Source organism: Onychostruthus taczanowskii, unplaced genomic scaffold (assembly GCF_017590055.1).
Source record: "Onychostruthus taczanowskii isolate IOZ18803 unplaced genomic scaffold, ASM1759005v1 scaffold16, whole genome shotgun sequence".
Taxonomy (NCBI): domain Eukaryota; kingdom Metazoa; phylum Chordata; class Aves; order Passeriformes; family Passeridae; genus Onychostruthus; species Onychostruthus taczanowskii.
Genome location: NW_024498795.1, coordinates 8,598,232 through 8,618,216, shown reverse-complemented (window position 1 = coordinate 8,618,216; position 19,985 = coordinate 8,598,232). Strand labels below are relative to the sequence as shown.

Here is a 19,985-nt window from a genome sequence, read left to right as displayed (position 1 = left end):
AGGTGTGTTACCATGCCACATTGTAAAGAGCTTAACTGCAGAAGGCATAAAATGACTGGCTCCCATGTGAAAACAAGAGTTAAACTTTCCTGATGCTTTCCTGATACAAGAAAAAAATCTAACTGTGAAACCTGTGCATGAATTTTTAAAGAGCTGGTTATATAAGGAGTTTTAGTCCCAATTCACATTGTCATCTCACTTTTATCTAGTTCTTAAGAAAAGACACTGCCCTGAATACATAAACCCATCTGTCCAATCCATTGAATTATGTACAGAAGGCAGGGGATGAATAAATAATGTAGCAGATTTTAAAGATGGCATCCTGAAAAAAAAGGGTGAATGTTTTCCCATCATTGAAAGGCATTCAAGCTGTTGGGATGCTGTGTAAAGCTTCAGTTAATTTACTGTACCTTGCCCTCCTGGATGGTGACAACATCGGGCAAACCTCCAAGTACCCGTGCACGATCTGGAAATAAAGAAGATTAATTTTTTTTAGTGTCTCAAAATCAACTGTGTGCTGGATTCTGTTTCTCTTCTAGTTCTTTCCTTTTGTCTTATTTATGTACAACTTGTCTCTGATATCTGTGCTAGCAGAGAACTATCCAGCATTTTTAGCACACCATTTGGACTTTAAAAAATGTTGAATTCACAGCAAAAGATGTGTTAATAGTTGGTGTCAATCACTTACAGAGAGGAATTAAAGTACACATGCAGTGTCCTGCAGACTTTGGTATCAATTCAGTTTTAATTCTGAGTGCACAAAAATAATTTATGTTTTTGAGATCTGGTGCTCAAAATTTTTACTGCAGTAAACTAAAAACATTGGGTGTCTAAAGGGAAATGAATGACACCTGTTAAAGTGCTGGAGATTAGCTTTAAGACAGACTTCAGTCTCAGTGGCAACAATGAAGTTCCACCACTTGCGTGTATCTGTGTGTAAATGAGACTGGTACCTGATTGATCCAGCTTTAAACTCAAGAGTCCCATAGAAATCTTAGACAAACACAAATAAGCCAGTCACATGCAGGCTTTAGCGCACTTATCCTGGAATACGGATTTTGTTCGTTACATGTCTGGGTGGAGCCTGGCAGAGGAAGGAAATGACTGTACAGAATGTTCCCCTCCAGTGTACTCTGTAAAAGATGTGCTCTGGAGCAGGGAGATAACAGCCTTGTGAGACCAGGAAAAGCACTGTGTTGTGACAGTTAACATGCCAGTGCCTTGTGGATAGTCCAGGGTCAGAAATTAAAGGTCAGGGCAATCGCTGACCCCTTTGCGCTCTCTCAGCCGGGACTTGTGGGGGTCACTGTTCGTATCCAAGCCCTGCTCTATCTCTCTATGCATTTTTCTCAAATAACTTGTCAAATGCCAGTTCTGCCCTCATTTTTATGCAGGTCTGAAAGTAATTTGAAATTAATTTGAACCATTCATTTTTTCCATGGCTTCTTCTGTAAGTAGGGAGGATAATAAGTCTAATAATTCAAACTGAAGGCTAATAGCTTACTCCTTAAGTAGTTATTACATACTTCTGTTTTAGTTGCTCTGTTGGAATTGACATACAGGCAAAAGTGTGAGGAGATTCTAAGCAATTCAAAAGCTACTGTTGCTTTCTTACATTTCTGTAAGTAATGCAGAGCCATTTGACATTTTAGAGCATTCAAAACTAGCCAAATTATTTTCTCGATCTTTGAAAACAAAGAGACTTTTGTGCAGAGATTATGCATGAGAGATCCCAGCAATAAAGTTTATTTTTAGAGAAGGCTAACTGATACTGAGAACAGGAGCTTAGATGAGAAAAATCAACCTAACCCATAAGAATAATATGATTAGCTGCAAAGTGCACCAATGTTAAATCAACAAATGGTCACTTACTTCTCCTTGGTGTAAGGACAAACTTGTTTTAGGATGAGCACGTGCATATAAACATGTTTACGTGCCCTCTTTTTCCCAACACACAACCTTCCTGGAGAGGAAGAAAAGCTTCATAAACAGTTTCTTGCAATCACTGTCAAAGAAGGCCTACTTACTTTTCTCTGCAATCGCAGCTTGCCTGGAGTTGAAAGAAACAAAGAGAAAGTCCAATTTTAGTAAAGGTTTACTTAGAGTGACTGAAAAATAGATTATCTTTTTAACTGCTTTAATCCATTAAGGAAAATCTCTCATTGCTTGGCAATACAGCTTTTTCTTTGCTACCTGTTATATAAGAGTTGCACTAAAGAAGTCACATGCAAAACTCCTACGGGCTTCTGTATGACTAGGACTTGTTTCGTAAGATAAAGTTATCTCCAGCACAAAACAAACAAATACTGTTATTATTTTATGGCTGCCATTACTGAATTTAGGTGGCATAATACTTACTTTAGTCTCTGGAACTCAGCAAAGGCTTCATCAAAGGCTTTGTGAAGAGGAAAAAAGTACATTTAGAGATAAATAATCAAACAAGTTAAATTTAATAAATAAATTTAAAATGTAGATGTAATAAATTTAAAATGCATGCATGTGTACTGTACAAACACTAAAATGCTGAATGGTTTGACTGATAAAGGCCATCTGGTATATGGCAGAATGCATAAACACACTTTTTTTCTTCCAGAAGTCGGGCTTTAAGACAGAGGGCAAGAAAGTAGTAGGCTGAAGTAATTTCACAAAAGAGAGGAAGAAATGCACAATACAACACTTAAATGAGGGATTGTGGCAGTGACCTTCCAAACTTTTTATATTGTACATCCCTATATAAAATTATTTTGAGCATGCACTCCCTGTCTGTAAATTTATTTATAGATTGTGTAGATGTATACAAGTGAGGGTCTCGTATATTCTCGCTGCTGCCCCAGTGAAGCACACTGGGTTGTCTTGCACATACCCACTTCAGAGACCAGCGGTTATGGAATACAAGATAGAGGATTTTACAAGGATTTTTCACATCTGCTTGAAGCATCACACTGATGGCAAAGAGAAAAGTGAACAACAAATTGTTGTCTACTTTGTGAATTCAGACTAAGCTGCCATCATGGGGGTGGTCAACCTCTCCTGCTTTGAAAGGGAAGAAGAAATGTCTTTTCCTAGAAAGTGGAGATAGAGTACAGAAGGAACAGCATGGAGATGATTAAAATGTTATCGCCCTTACACAGAGCTTTTGCAAACAAAAAGTGAAGTTTAGGGATGGGAATGGGTGGGAATGGAAAGAGCAGTTTGGAAGGAGTTAATCTGTTCTTTGGGATCTGAGAGGTCTCTCAGAGTAAAAGCTTCCAACAGTCAATCCAAATTTTTCCCCTAACAGTCCTTCCTCATGCTGATGAGAGGTCTTGGCATCTCTGAAAAATTAGGAGTTTTATTACACCCATCAAAGAAATGGGGTAGGAAAGTATCAGAACAAACTCGTCCCTCACTTTCTCCTGGAAATATTCCTTGGAAGAGAGACACATAGAAGGCATTCAATGCTACAACTCATATTTAAAACTGCCAGTCAATGCCAGGAACACAAGGGGTTTAGTAAAATAGCTCAGAAACTGGGCTGGCATCTCAGTAGGCAGACTGTAAGTGGGTATTTGGAATAGGAAAAAGCAGTTTGTATTTTATTATTTGAGAGCACAAGTTGGGGAAAACAAATGGTGTGGTCTGGGGAGAACAAATCACATAAACACAGAGTAAGCTGAATTGGAAGGATCCCACAAGGATCACCAAGTCCAACTCCCAATCTCACACAACACCATCCCAAGAGCTACATTATGTGCCCGAGAGTATTGTACAAAAATGCTTCTTAACTCTGTCAGGCTTCTTGACACAGTCCCTACAAAGAATGCCAGACTGGTGGGTGCACACACAGACCCCACAGGGTGACAGGTCTGTGGCAAGATGCTGCTGTAGATGCTCCCACACTGCCACAGCACACTGCCCACACGGCGAGGATGTTAGCAGAGGGAATGGCCTACCTTGTCCAGAAAGATCCACGGTCTTTTTGTGCGTTGTGTTGCCATCAAAGAGTTCCATTATGTATCTGCCTTTGTCCTGTGGAGTGGGCTCATTGATCTGCAACCAGATCTGCTCCCCGGTGACACCAGTCCTCATCCGGTCCGTGAACTTAATCTGGGTATCACTGGAAAGTTCAAACCAATGTTACCTTTTGGTTTTATCAGAGTATAAAAAAGGTTTGCTCGTGTTGAGTCACTGAGCACATCTGGAGTTACTAAATGATTTCCAAGATGCTATGGTATGCCACCATATTCTGAAACCTTTGAAGTCAAACCCTTGCTAGAATTATGAGCCAGGTGGGCAGAATTGGTGTCACAGCCTTTCCCTGTTCAAGGTCCAGCTATCCTCAGAGCTTGCAGAAGAATTATGCATCTCAGTCATGACCTGAGCCATAGAAAAGCTGTACCAGTCTAAAAACCAGATCACTGAAGGGTAGCCCAGGCATTCAAAAATGTTGCTGTTCTCTTTTTAGCATAGGTTTATTTCTGCTTGGGCAAAACAAAAGTATACAGGGCTGTATCTACAAAAGAAAACCCCACTTTTGTCAGAAATGATGTTTGCCCAATTTGAATGATTTCTGATGCTCTGCTATGTTTGGAATTTAAACACACTTTGACATAAGCATGTCTTCCATTAAAAAAAAAAAAAAAAAAACAGAAAACAAAATAAAAAATCCAAAAACCCAACAGCCTCCTCCCTCACCCCCCAAAGTCAATTTCTTAGCTTTCTAGCTAAGCAGTTAAAAATGAGGCAAAAGATATTTGCCAAATAAGCTACTCATTTCCTTGTTATCTTTAAACTGATAACTTTGAATGTACTGGAGAGGAAAAATAATTTTTTTTCTAGATTAATTTGACATGCTTCAAGATGAAACAAGTTTCTAAAAATGAAATTGAGAAAAGAGAGAAAGAGAGAGAGGGAAAAAAGCCCACAATACTTCATATTCTCTTGCACTTATTTGAAATACTTGGGACTTTGGATGATACCAGGTCAAAATGGGTGCCAAGAAAAAAGAGGGCCTCAAATGGCTTGCATTTCTCTGACAGGCTGCTGGTTAACATCAGTGTCAATAATTACAGCAAGCCTGGTACAGCACATCCTGGGTATTCTGTGCCTCATTTACATGAGTTTTATTGAGAGATCAGTAATTCAGATTCCATCATACAGACTAACTACTACCATATCCACAGGAAGTGAAACAACAAGAACAGTAATAATGGATTTGAAGTGATCTAAGTTGTTTACTTCTCTTGTTTACTTCTCTGGGTTTTCCACTGCAAGCTGTTTGTGCTGGCTGAGAACTCAAATCTGTCTCATAGATTTGGATGTGCAACTCCCATTAATTTTATGGGGAGCTGGGCACTTAAATTCTTTTTTAAAATCTCTGTTCTTCTGTCTGTCTTGGTTACGTTTGTAGTGCTTGCAGGAGGGGTTGTCTGGATTTTACTGCCCCAGGCACATGCTGGAATTTGCTTTGCCTCCTAAAAATGAAGCCATGCATTAAGAGGATATGCCTGCTTGTCCCAGTTCCACTGAATTGTGGCTTCTAGACAAGCAGACCTCCAGGGCAGGTATCTCTGAACCCATGATACTGGCCTCTTTTGAAGCCTGATGGTTCTTGGGTTATATTTGCATCACTCCATAAAACTGAGTCAGAGAAAGATGCAGCTCCCACTAGGGAACTGGGAAGTGCTCTGAAGCAGCACCATCCTGCTGGCATCCTGTGGGATGGGACTGTCTTTCATGAGAGAAACAACAGGAGGCCCTGGAACCATCACACCTGACTCTCATGCTGATTTCCTGTGAATGTAATTGACTGAAACAGACTCATATGAGAGAAGGACTCATGAGAGAGGAGGGGAAACCTGGGCCTCATCTCTCTCGCATATCCAGGCTCTTTCTGGATCTATGAAACCAAAATTGCACTGGGTTTTGCAAAGCTCTTTTGTACTTACTTGTGCACCCAGCCTACTCTCAAATCTTCTACATAATAAGTAACATAGGAGTACAGTCTGATACCCTCAGCTGTGCTCTGGATTTTCAGGTCTGTTGCAGATAAAGCTGAAAGAAGAGCACATGGTTTTATGCAGCCATACAGCCATTCATTGAGTGCCACAATGAGTCATTCATTAGAAAAAAGAATTAAGTGCTTACCAATCCTTCTGCATACTTCATTCATCAGATCTGCAAAAGCTGTGGAAATAAAATCCAGAGACTAAGACTCTCTGTCTGCAGTTCAAGCACAGTCAACAGTAGGACAAGTACTGGCTCTGAAATATTCTCCCCAAAAGGTTTGAAAAACCAGTTTTTGAAAAAGTTACCTTTTCAAGCATATTAGAAATTGGAGTAATGCAGAAATGCAGCCTGTTATTTTACAGTTTCCAGACTTTATTTAAGTGCATTCTTGATGAATACTGCTGCAGCTGAACAAGACAATGTTTTTGGGCTTTTTTGTAAATGACACTGTTCAGCTGGAATGCTAACCCATTTATATACATTCTAATGGATAGGAGTGGAATGTTAAGAACATAGTAATCACAGTAAGTGGAAAGGCCTCTAAGTAATTGACAAAATATACTAAAAATATTTTTAAATTATCTAGTTCTGTAATGTTTTTCTATACTTGTAAGCTTATTGATGGCCCCTGAGGAAATCTGTTGTCATTTTGCTTAGTGGTAATCACTGTATGCTCCCAAAATTATACAGAATCCAGATGCAATAAGCTCTATTCAAATGTTATTTGAACTGAAAAATCTCAGTTTTTCTAATCAGATGATATTGTATGCATGAGGACCAAAGCCACAGGAAGGCAACATGTGCAGATGCCTGTATTACCCTGAACCCACTTCAGTCCTGGTATCTGCTGGTGTGGCTGACCACAGCCAGGTTCTGACCTGTGTCCTTGAGCTTCAGCTCGCTGGAGTCCTTTCCTCTGTCATCCTTCAGTATGACTTCATATGTGCCAGCATCTTTCTTAGAAAACTGCAACATTGCAATGATAAAATCAGTTTTCAGAACAAGTATTGTAGAAAAATATAGGTTTTACTTGTGAACCCAGCTGATATCCCGTCCCTGTCCCCAGCAGATACCTGATGCCTGAGGCTGCCCCATGCTCCCCAGCTGCCCTCCTCCTGCCTGGGGTGGTGGGATGGGCTTTGGCAGGAGGTCCTGGGATGCAGGATCTTGTCCTACCCCAAATCTGCTGCAAGGCTGGGTATGAACCAGACCCCTTTGGTGACTAAAAGCCTGAGTGACAAGCACTTTCCAAATGCTATTCAGAATAGAAATGTGGTCTCAATCTGTTGCTAAATTGACATGCAAAGGAAGTGACAAGCTTATTATCTCTTCTGTCATCATTTCCTGAAAATCTGAACAAGCAGTTACAGACAGACATTTGCTTTAGTGAAAACACAGACGCCTTATGAGCTTTTCCATTTTTAAAACCCACTTCCTTTTTCAATTGTTCTGCTGGAGTACCAGATTAGATCATATAACTCATCTGAACAGTAATTTCAACTGAAGGCTAATGAAGACAGTCACTCACCTCTGATATCAGGAGAGTACACACGCCATCCTTAAAGTCATGTTCTTCGTCTACCATTATCTCCCTGTCATCTTTGTACCACACAATGTGTGTTTCCTTCTTAATATTAGCCACCTAAAATGGATGAAAACCACATTCCAATTATTCACTTCATCTGAGCAGGGGAGCTCAGTGTTGTAATTTGGGTTAGCTTGTCCCATGGTTTAGTGTGTTCAGGTCTCTCACAGAAGAACAGCAACCTTTAATACCTGATTGCAGGGAGTTACTGCAGGCCTCCATTTTAAAATGAGAGAGACAAGAGGGAAAACAACAACAGGGATGCAAACAGAGAGAAAAGGAGACCAGGGAATGAGTTGATCCTGCCCAAGGAATTTATTCATGCATAAACAGGCCAAAAATGAATTAGTCCCTGGATTGACAAAGACTTGTCATTCCTTTTCAGGTGCCTTTCTCTGATAGACCTGAAGAAAGAAATTCAAGCTATTTTCCAAAATATTTTGTTACATGCAATGAGCTGTTGCCTCAGCAGGATTAACCTTTGGAGGCTCTGTCACTGTCCAACATGCAGCTGGAGTACAAAAGCACAGGGCATCTCTTTAGCCCCTTCCCAGCCATCTAGGTAATGGTAGGCCAGAGTGGTGTACTCTGAATATTGTACTCAGGGTTTTCCTTGCCCCTTACCTTACATTTCAACATCACGTTACACTCATCAGTAACTTCCCATCCCAGTTTATCCACAAAATGAGGACCTGTTTGAAATTACAGGTATATTTTTAATGGTCACATCAATGGTATTCATGATGCAAAATGAAAGACAGATGTATTTTACTCGACAAGAATTCTGTTATATTTTAATGTGGTTTTATTTTTCCTATTTCTGCTTCAGAAGTAACCACGTAACACAACAAAACCCATGTATTTCAAATGAACGTGTATAACTATAAACAAACTCTTAACAGACTAACACACATGTGATACTTATAAGTATTCTATTATCACCTTGTTTCCTGTGCCACTCTTTGCTCTGGAAATCTGCTTCATCCCGTAGCTTCTTGAATACTAGGAATTAAAACCAGTAAGAAATACAAGGTTAAACTTCATGTGCCATTTGTACAATGCTGAATGTCACTGTAACAGTTCAGTCTAACTCTGTCCCTTGGATGTCAGTGAGAAGCTGGCCACAGGATCAGGTTTTCACTGGACATTCGAAAGTGTCAGAAGCTGATTATGGCTAACTTAACTTCCCTAGCTGCTTGCAGTCATCAGGAGTTTTATGTGTCCTGCCTGATGATGTGCAATCCCCAATCATACAGCTCCTGGTAGGAAGGCAAATGAGAAGGCAGCAGAGTCAGCAGCTGCTTGAGCTCTAACAGGTGCAGCTACTTGTTCCCAGCTGAATGGGCTTTTTATATGGGAAATTTTCATTCCACCCATAGGAAAGCAAACCACAATATGCTGCAGTATTTCACATTTCTGCAATAAGTCCCATTTCTCCCATTACTTTAAAAATTTCCGTTCACACATATGCCCTGTCCTGTAGGAGGTAGGCAAAACTGTGACATAAAAAAACTGGAAGGTCTGTTGATGTTGAAAACAGTGAAAAGCCAGCCCCCTGCATAATACAGATTAGCCTACCATCACCAATGAGGACAAGACTAGACTGATTGGTTGCTTTTCCATCCTGCAGCTGGAACGTGTAAGTGCCTTCATCCTTCTCCTCAAGTTTATCCATAATCATTTCAATAAGGCCAGTATTCTTGTCCACCTTCATTTTATATTTCTGCAGGAGTGGAAAGTAAAGCAACAATTAATACAGGTCAGTGACAGAAAATATTTGTGAAGTGTTATAATGGTCTCTTTAGGAGAAACTTTGTTTTCTTTATTTGGAGTCCCACTTCCTCAGGTTCCCATTTGTTCAGATCCCTATCCTATTCTAGATTCACTATCTCTAGCTCCAGCTCCAAATGTACAACCAAATAAATAAATCTGTTTATTTACTGATGCTGTACAAGCATATGTCATGCCTGTTGCACAGAGAGTACTATGTTCCTTTTCATGAGAAAGGTTTAGATTTGCATCTGCTCAGAATTGAGGGTGATTATATTGTACAAGGTTGTGTCTGGAATGCCCCCTCTCTGCCTTCTGTCTGGTATCAGTGCTGCAACAAAGTCATGCCATGTCCATGTCCTTGTCTGCAGCTGGAAACAACCACTTGGGAATTTTTCTGTGGTGTTACAAAATTCCTTCAAACCACAAAGAGAGGTGAGGACAGGGGTATTTTAGGGCTCTAGATGAAGGAGGTAGGAGGAGTCTGGGCAATTGCAGTGATTCCTTGAAGACCACAGTTAATAGAACACGTGGTATTCACAAAAGTGGCAGGGAGACATATAACTTCCCTTTATAAAATGCATCCAGTAGAATTCATCTGGACCTCAGAACTATGGGTAAAATCTTTCTAATCATGCTTTCCATGACATATACTATTTCTCATGAAAATTCATCAGAGCGGAACACTAGTTGGAGGTATACTAGAGACACCAATCCTCATTGATACTCATGAAAATACAAACACATGTAAGCAGTGAAAAGCCTTACCTCTCCATTGAAAATCTCCTTATCATTAAATACAAAATTGGCCTTTGCATTGCCAGACAGTTTTTCAGCTTGCAGCCAGAATCTCACTTCTCCTTTTTCCAAGATTTCCACTGCCAACTCAGAGATAAGTGGGACAGCTACAAAGAAGAAAGAAAGGAATGATGTCTATTTTGCCTGTGCCCCAACAGCTATTGCCTGCTACAACCAGAAAGCCAGTTAATCATTCCATACTCGAATACTGTATGCAAGGTAACCAGCTCATAACATCTCTTCACATAGACAGAATGTTTCTCCACCCACACATACCTAGAATGACAGATGAGATTTAGTCTTTTGATCCTTCAATCACAAGGTCTGGCCAAACTAAAAGCGTTCAAGATTTGAGTTGTGCTCCATTCTAAAACAAGGCTATTTCAAATGCAAGCTGCAAGTATCTGTGCAGCATTATGTGAGTCTGTATGCTGCAGACCCGTGTTTAATGAGTTGTCTAATAATATTACTGTAAGACAGTGAACTGACTCAGAGGGGAAAAACCAAAACAAAACACAAAAGATCTCCAAGCACAAAGCCAGATGAGAAAGTCAGCTGCTGAGCTGTAGGTTGGGAGATTTTTGAAAACACTCTGATCCTCTGCTGAGTGGAACCTCCATGTCCAAAATCCACCAAATATCCCAACACCTTAGTCTAATCCTTAGTCTCCCCAGTGCATTTTGATTTCTTATAAGTAACCGACACCCCCACATACAAACCAATTCAGTGTGTCAACAGGGAAAAAAAAAAGTAAAAATCATGTACTATACCATAGGTAACTCTTTTTTAGTTAGCTAGCTCCTGTTAGTAACAGTCCTCAGCTTGGTTTCTCTTTAAATTTTCTTTAAGAGACCATAATCAGCAACATTAAGCACGATGAGTTAGACTCTGACATGGGGGCATATTGCTCATCTCACTGACTTCCGCCGTGTTATCTGTATTGGTGGATGTGCAGATTTTCAGTAAAAATCATATTCTCAGCATTATGTGTGCTGCTGTGTATGAGCTCCCCCCAGGCTGCACTTTCTCAGTAGGGCAAAGTCAGTGTTGCTAGGGTGTAGCACGGAACAGCTGAGGACAGTGCACAAACACGTTGCAAAACACATGATGATATAGTCATCATGTGTGTACAGACACACCTCCCAGGGCAGGCTGGTTTCTTTAGCTCAGTGCATGCAGAGGCTCAGCTGCAGCAGGGCAGGACTGGCACCAAAGCAGTGTCTCATTTCTCTCATCCTGCTATTTGCACTGTGGTTTTAGTGCCTGAGTGGCACAGGGTCTGCCTCTGATAAAAACAAAGCTCCTGGGAGGTGAGGCAACAATCACTAGGAAACAAAGAGAATTATGGAAAAGGCACATGCTTAACCAAAGTGGGAAAAGCCTGGAGGCTGGAAGGACAGCATTGCCATGAGGGAGTGGGGCAAAGACAACCCCATGGAAGTGTGTCCCTGCTGTGCAAACGGTCCATATGAGCCTTCCTCACCCAGCACATCACTGGGTGTGTAAGAAACAGAAGGAATCTCAGGGCTTGCATAACTTCTTAAAACAAAGCAACTGAAATGCTACAGGAAGCAAGTGGGAGTGTGAATAGACATCAGGCTGCACTGCTTTTGTCTCACTGTCAGCTCTACAGAAATCTTAAACCCCCACTTGGATTGCCTGTTATTAACTAAGAATATCTTAGTCTAACATGGAAGAGAGAAAAGTATCTCAGCAGCTGTTAAATAAATGGCTGAAAGGATGCAAAAGGATTCTTTTTTGGAGAAAATTCTGATCACTTCTCAGCCTAAAGGAACTGGACAAATTTGCCTTAAAGTCTGCCATGAGCAGAAGTCTTATTTAAAATATTTCCATAAGCACCAATAGCTATTTTAGGCATTTTCCAGTGGTTTTACATCCTATTTGTATAGCATTACAAATTACTGGCAGCACTTGACAGGCAGCCCTTGGGCAGTTGCTAAATTGAGAAGCTGGAAGAGTTTCTTTTTACCTCGTACCAACACACTGTTGTACCCATACGTGGCTGTGTTCTGTAAGGCTCTTATTCAAGCAATCCATTTTCCCATGAAGTTAGTGGCTGCATGTGTTTCTAAGCAGAAGTTCCATTAATTGCTGCTCAGAAGTAAAAGCAGCTGAATCTCACCCCCTAGTTCTAATATATATTTTTCTTGAAGTGTACACAAGGGGCCCAGAGTGGCCAAAGCATGAGACAGTTTCCTCCTTAAGGATACTTTCTGCAGTGATCTCCCTTTTCTGCCTCTGCTTTCTGGAAGATCATGCACAGCTATGTCCGTGCTGATACAGTGCAAAAAGGATTATATGATCCGTGTCCTGAGGAGCTTTTTTTGTGATATTGGTAGTGAACACAAAGCATGGAAGAGTCCTCAAGAAGGGAAAGGTCAGAGCAAGTAAGGTCATGCAACAGCAGCAAGGTTTTGTGATGACCAACTTGTAGTGTGAAAATATAATTAGGAGAAGATAATTGGGAGGAGCAGGAGTTAACAAGGGTTTGTTTGGACTGTCATTAAGCTATCAAAAGGTGATACAGTATGTTGAGAAGAGTAGAGCCGATGAGAAAAAGATGAAGAAGGAACTGAGAAAAAAGATGTAGGCAAAAAGACCATTTCTGTAGCCAAGGATGGGCCAGGCTGAGAGGTGCAATGTGGGCTGAGTTGGAAGAGGTGCCAGCAGTGCATGCACTAAGCTGAAGATTTTAAAATGCAGGCAAAAGTTTTAGTGCCTGGAATGAAAAAGAAGAGAATATAGTGGGAGATGAGACCAGGTTTAGGTCTCATCTTGTTGTGTGCTTTAAGATTCATTATTTTTCCCCCATTTATTCAAGTAATATTCCAATAAAAATAACCAAATCGTGCTACTACCAGGGTATCATAAATGTCTGTGGAATTGGCAAAAATACCACCCCAAGAGTAGAAAGCATGTTCAAATTTTGTCAAATGTTCCAGGAAAGAAGGAAAGAATGAATTTCAGCAGGAAAATTCTGTACATATAGGTCATTACAGCTGAATTTACTACACTTGCCAAATTTGTTAACCATAAATTTAACTTATGTTAACTTCAGTTGGAGTAAAATTAGAGAATCTTTCAAATTCTGGTTTTCAAATCAGGTCAAGCATGCTGTATTAAGTATTAAAGCCCATCTGCAGAAGAAGCAAAGCCAATATGATACTTATTTTCCAGCTGTTATACAGACTTATTATATAGACCAGTAGCCTGCAATAGTTTGGGAAGAACATCAGTAATATACAAATGTAATGAAAGAGGGAGAGAAAAAAAGAGAATCTTAAATTTTTCAATCCAAACCCACTTTCACTTGAAATTACTATAGTGACCTCCTTACCTGATAGTGGCAGGAGCTTTGTGACCATAGAATGGTTTGGGTTGGAACGGACTTCCAAAGGTCAGCTAGTCCAAGCCGCCTGCTATGAGCAGGGACATCTGCAACTAGATCAGGCTTGTGATACCCCACTGCATGCAAAGCTCTCCCCTACAGACATGATTGATTCACTTACTTGGGAATTGGCGTTCATGGCTCAGAGCAAGCAGGCGTTTCATTTCTGCAAAAGACATAAAAGAAGTAATATGAGGTGTGTGCACGCCTTTTGGATCTGAGAGACACAGCAGCAGAGAAATACAGATGTGAAAGCAAACTAGGCATGCTTAGTAGGCATTGTGTCTACCTTCCTCATCAATTGTGTAGCTTGATGAAACTCCATCAGTGTCTGTAACAATACAAGAGTAAATTCCCAGATCATCTTCTCCAAGATCCTTAAAGGAAAGTTTTGACCTATAAGGAAAAAAACCCCCATTATGATGAAAAGGTGAAATCCATCTGAACCAAACCTGTCCTTTCTGTCTATATTACCAGATATGAATAGCCTTGTGTTAGCTTTTGCTCTGAGTGAACAGACAAATGTTTGGCTCTGTCAACTATAAATCAAAGTCCTACCATGTGTGGTACAAATGGTGATGGCACCAAAAGAAAAAAAGCATGCTGTCGAGGCTTTGATGAGCCTGGAAGGATACTGTAGATACAAGTTGACTCAGACTCCATATGGCAGCACCATGATTATGGTGGGCCACTGTTTCTTTCAATGTGGCTTCTATCACTAGGAGAGCACATAGGCCCTTTATGGGCTGAACCTGTGCATTCACCTTGCCTTCCTCTGGGAAAAGCCTGAAGAAACAGAGTAGGCTTGGAGATGTTATATAAGTTACTAAATCAGGCGATAGTGATGCTGACATAAGAAAGCCTTGCTTACTGCAGCAGTTCCAAAGATTACAGCTGCGTTACAGGGCAAAAGCATTTTTAAAAAGCCAGATAATTTTATTATTTGGAGATTTAAAATAATAAGAATAGGAATAATAATAATAATAATAATAATAATAATAATAATAATAATAATAATAATATCATTATCTGCCTTGACTGACAGGTTGTAAGGTGACAGGGCTCAGATTTTATCTCCCCCTGCCTAAATATCACTAAAGTGCCTACAGAGGAGGTCTGACTCATTCTGTGCAAGCTACAGTTTCCAAATGGTCGGGTATGGATTTGCTGGAGAACAGCATTCTCAGGAAGTAACCATCAAGTAACGGAGGCAATTTTAACTCTTCCTGAGGTCATACATTAAAAGGATGGATTTCTGTCATGTCTAGATCTCTCAAATACAAGAGTATTGCTACCCCTGAGGGTCTTACTTTCCGCCTTTGGTATCGATGTTCAGTCGAGGGTCATCCTCAATTGGTTCATAATTCTTGGACCAAATGAACTTAGAGTCTGGAGACATCTGATCACATTCGAAGTTCAAGGAAATTACTCCATTGTCATCTACATCAACCACCACTTCCTTGGTTCCTTAAAGAGCAGAACAAGGCAATTCCAGTTTCTCAGAGAATTCAGCAACCAAATTTCTACAGATATCATTCAGAGAGTGGATTAAGCAGATCCTTGCCATTTTCTCAGCTGGAATATAAATTGCTGCAGTCATTGATATCCCTGGTCTTCGATTGACAAGAACAGTTCTTTTTCTAATCCACAGGTTAAAACACATAATAAATCAGCTGATTTACTTGTGTGAATCTAAGCATACACAAGAGTTGCAGTACTGGCTATGAAAAAGCCTGAAGGGGGTAAAGAAAGCAAGACTCTAAATCCGCTAAATGTCTGAGCTATTGAATAGCAATTTTTATTTTCCATGGTAAGCAGTAGTTAGAGCTTTCATTATACAGCATGCATTTCCTATTCTCTAATAGAGTAAGTGCCATACAGGGAACAATATGCAAATGTGAGCATTTGAAGAGGTGAAGAGGAAGCAGTCAAGTCGTCCCAGCAGCACACATTTGTGACTGAGGCACATTCTTGGTGACACTGGCTTCGCTCAGGGAGGTTGGTTTAATTGCTGTGCTTGGCATCCAGCCCTGCTGCCGTCTGCACCATTAATCCTGGGCCCACAAAGGGAGTGAATATTTGCAATTAGCTGCTTAAGTCACCCACCAAGTCTTGCCAGTGCCTTCAGTCATTGAGCTGGTTAGGGTGACCCAGTTTGTCCTTTAAAAGGCTTTGGGGGTGAATCCTGGGTCAGCAACCTGAAGGTGCCTCTATTCTGCTCCTTCACACCCCAATGGAGCTGAGGGAATTTCATCTGGGATTTGGGCAGCCCAGTGAACTTGTCATCTGTGGCATTAATGTTCATTTCAACAACTTGTCTGAGAATGTCAGGGAGAGCATGTGCACTGAAAGGGACTGGAGAACATCCAGCCTTCTTTTCTGAATAGCTCTGAGCTGGATATCACATCTGAATAGGGCACTCATGTCCTATTACTTGGGCTAAGACAATTCTGGGCTGCCCAGAATACTAATGACACACTTTCTCCACAAAGTATTGTACTTCAAAGACAAGAGCCTTATTCCTGACACTGAGATTGAATGCTTTATTTTCAGCATAATTCTTAGTGACCCTCAAGCATAGTAATAGATTTCTGTGTTTCGTCGTCCTAAAACGATACATGTCTTTTCCAGCACTGCGAGCAGCTCCTGTCATGACAATCTGTGTACACACTTAGTCTTCACACTTTGCCATAAGCGTTTAATGAAAGATGAGATTAATATTCCTACTTTGGTACTGTTATGTACCAGCCCTAGCAGTAGTGAAGCACATTAAGTACCAGTATGTGATAAATGAAGTCTGAGACCTACAAATATTTTACTAGGCAACAGTATATTTGCAATTTTTTGTTATAATTTATTATATGTAAAATTCAACGCTTGAAATTTCATTAGTGTTTCATTTCTTCTAGGTCATTAGCCCATGAATCTTTTGTTGGCACTTTATGTGACATGGAAAGAATTACAGCCATAAGGGTAATTTGAACAATACAATAGAATTTTTACAATTGTTTCAAAGCATTCTTATCGTAGCAACAATGTATATAGCATTTATTTCCCAAAATGATGATGGAATTTACCTCTAATATTTATATGAGTAAAAAAAAAAATTGTCTACATTACTGATCACATTTGAAGAACTCACTCCACCTATCCTGCAAAGTGGAGGCAAAGAAGCTGCCATAGTATTAGCAGTCTTAATTTCCCTCCTCTAGATAGCTTGGAAGTTTCAACATATCATCCAGAGCTTCTCTTACAGTCACAGTAAGAAATAAAATACTTACATGTCATATCACATCACATCTCTGTTTATCTGAGCATTTTATTGCATTGAAAGGAAAAAAAGAACATAAAGCAGACATCTTCCACACACTCAAGGTAATGGCATTTTGAATACATCCAGTCAGAAAAGTTGAATGGAACAGTTTCCTCAATTTCTGAGGTTCAGGCCCTTCTCAAGTGGCTGATGCAAGCTCATAATCTAATTTTGCTTTGTATCAAGATAAACAAGGACTAAGGGCAGCAATACAAGAGTTGCAGTCTGCTCTTAGATTTTTCTTGTTTCCTGTGAGATCCATATATGCTAAAGTGCTTTTGTCAAAAGCCAAAATTACAGATCAAAAGTAGTCTGGATTGGTATTCATTTATATAGAATAAAGACAACTGGCACCCTTTGTATGAAAGCAGGTATTTTCATTCAGGATATTATTGGCTTGCATTCTTTGATTAAAAATCTCAGTTGTCTTACAATTTTGCACATTCGCCAAAAGCAGCATTCCAGCAGGAACTTTCTAGAGAGACCTGACAATATTTTGTCTCCATCCCAGGTGGTAATAGAGGCATAATTCATAGGGCAGCACCAAAATATTTGTGGTAATTTTTAAAAAATTGTGTGATTGTTCTTGACATTTTTGTGGTTAGAGTGAGAAAGGTGGAAGCCTGCTCAAGAGGGTGTTTTATGAAATAATTGTTTTTAATAAGTTTTTGTCTTTTCTTAATACCTTTAAGAAGCTTAGTTTAGTGGATTCTGTATCAGCAGATCTCAGCTCAAAATATGGGTCAAGTAGATTTGTACACATAAGTAATTTTCAGTTTCCCTGAGTGTTCATTTGGTTAAATCCTCACTTTCTGGTGATCCCTCAGACGTCATACCTATGAACTCTCCTTCTCTAATGGTGAGGTCTGTAAACCAAATGTTCTGCTCAAGTTTACCTCTTTTGAGTGAGCACAGTGTACGATTTTTTTGGCCATGTTGGTCATCTTCACAAAAGTTTGTTTGTATTTTTTCTCAATTGTAGTAACATGGTCAACCCTTTATTTAGGACACTTGAAGAGCGGTATCATCACAATGTTTTTTCAGAAGTATGATACACAGATATTAACCCTCAGTGGAAAAGGATTAGCAAAGCCAAAAGTTTTAATATTAATAGTGGCTTAATTCTCTTAATAGAAGTGGCTGCTGTATATAGCTGTTCTCAGGAATAAATTTTTAAGGCTTGCAGGTTACTATTATTAAGGTTTTTCTATCACCTTGCAGGTGATAGAAATAGCCGTGGTGCTTCAGCAGCTTATAGATCTGAAATTATGTTTCCTATATTTTTCAAAGATCCTGTTTCAAACCCTTCTTATTCATACAATTACTAATATTCTTTTTGTCCTTGTACCCCAGTCTTACAACTGATGCTTTCAACTGATCATCTACTCCTTCCAGTATCTTTTTCCCATCCCAGCTCAATAGCAGTCACTCCAGGCTCCCTATTCTGAGTTTCCCAGTTCTTTTACACCCCTAGCTTCACACCTCATTTTTCAGGCTTTTCTGACTTCCAGCCTCACTGAGGTCTAACTCAATACTTTTTAGAATTTTTGCTGCCCTGGTTATTGGGCATCTATGAGAGCTGAGCAGGAGGATGTAAAAATTAACCTAGGGGTCAGAAACTGGGAAAGGATCCCAGGCAAATGAATTCTGCAGGTGTAGGAAGGGAATTGTCAGAGGAGAAGAGGGTGTATGATGGATCCAGGTTGAGTTGTACACTTGCACCTTCTTACATCATACTAACCTTATATTAGATTTGTTTAAAATATCTGAGATTTTGTTTTTGCACCTTGTAGGACCTTGCACTTCTAAAATAGTCTATAGATGAGGAAGCCACAGGTCTGTGCTTGGGTTTTCTGTTGGGGGTTTGGTGACAAAAAAGTGTTGTCTCTGACCAGTCACCTCTGTTACTTGTTCAGCTAAATAAAGCCCAGAGGTTTCCTGAAGTTCCAGGTATGGAGATGCTGCCTTTGCACTGGTTCCTGTGTTTCTTGCTGATCTTACAGACACACTGGAGCCTTCAAGGATGCCTCCAACAAAGAACTGCACAACTGAAAGTGGTCTTCAAAATGACTTCACTGTGCTTTTAAAGCCTTTATTTTAAAGGCCAAGACAAAAAAATAATTTTCTTTTATCCTTTCTACTTTACATAAGAAAAGGAGAATGATAAAGCATAAACAACTGGTTTAATACAGGAAAGGAAAATTTTATATCTGTAATATTGTTTTGTTGAGCTGGTCTTACTTGGTCCTCTACTTATGCACCTACCTGTAGAGACATGCAAATCTTACAACTTTATTTTATCTTTATATCCCTCAACCTGTAGTTACGATAAGAAAATCTGTTCTGACCTTAAAATATACCAGACAATGAACTTAAGATATGGCCCTTAACTCATATCTTGCTTCATAAAAAAGCTTGACTTGAGAAGGACCAGATTCTTGGCACGTAGCCTGCAGGTAAACACATTGCATAAAGAGGAACCTGTGTAAATATGATGACAAAGAGGAAGTCTTTCCAACGAACCTGGTCGTGTTTCTGCTAGGACAGCATCTGTGACATCTGATGGCTTCCCAACGCCAGCCTGGTTTGTTGCCCGCACACGAAACACGTAGCTCACACCTTGTGTCAGGCCACCAATCTGGAAGAACCAAATATATGTGTAGTGGTGCGTTGCAAAACACTGATTTTAATTTCACACTTATTAAGATCAGAGTGGGTATTTGACAATTCTATTTCCTTTCTTGTTTTGTTTCTTTTCCAGTTATCTTTTTTTTTTTTTTTTGTTCATATTCAATTCCAAAGTGACATGACTAATCTGTGTGACTTGCTCCTTCCTTGTGTGCATAGTTCAGGCAGCGTCATTGCTGTCATTGATTTCTTAGCAAAAGGAGGACTGGTTTTGGAACAGGATGTTTTTAACTCATGTACATTGACCTCTGAAACATCATAGTCTTTAACTGCAGATAAATGTTGGCTTCGAAAAATTAAATTATCAGGGTAATAAGCACCAGCCACACCTATTTAGAAACAAGAAGGAATTTAATAGTACAGATTTAATTGCAGTGCCTTGAGGAATTATATTGAAACTGTACCACCTGAGGATACTCCTATAAAACATATAT

General features: G+C 39.8%; 1 protein-coding gene across 4 annotated transcripts in view; it reads right to left on the bottom strand.

Moving 5' to 3' along the window:
• MYOM1 (myomesin 1) overlaps positions 1–19,985 on the bottom strand; it is a 72,046-nt gene that overhangs the window by 8,089 nt on the left and 43,972 nt on the right. For all 4 annotated transcript variants that reach the window (XM_041399424.1, XM_041399425.1, XM_041399426.1 and 1 more), the window contains 16 exons: positions 19,387–19,501; positions 14,861–15,017; positions 13,840–13,946; positions 13,672–13,716; positions 10,112–10,248; positions 9,152–9,296; positions 8,516–8,575; positions 8,198–8,265; positions 7,517–7,630; positions 6,867–6,954; positions 6,127–6,165; positions 5,928–6,033; positions 3,933–4,096; positions 2,359–2,395; positions 2,028–2,050; positions 411–466 (listed from right to left, as the gene is read on the bottom strand). In XM_041399424.1, the coding sequence (XP_041255358.1) occupies positions 411–466; positions 2,028–2,050; positions 2,359–2,395; positions 3,933–4,096; positions 5,928–6,033; positions 6,127–6,165; positions 6,867–6,954; positions 7,517–7,630; positions 8,198–8,265; positions 8,516–8,575; positions 9,152–9,296; positions 10,112–10,248; positions 13,672–13,716; positions 13,840–13,946; positions 14,861–15,017; positions 19,387–19,501 (1,461 nt within the window). The remainder of the gene's footprint in view (positions 1–410; positions 467–2,027; positions 2,051–2,358; positions 2,396–3,932; positions 4,097–5,927; positions 6,034–6,126; positions 6,166–6,866; positions 6,955–7,516; positions 7,631–8,197; positions 8,266–8,515; positions 8,576–9,151; positions 9,297–10,111; positions 10,249–13,671; positions 13,717–13,839; positions 13,947–14,860; positions 15,018–19,386; positions 19,502–19,985) is intronic.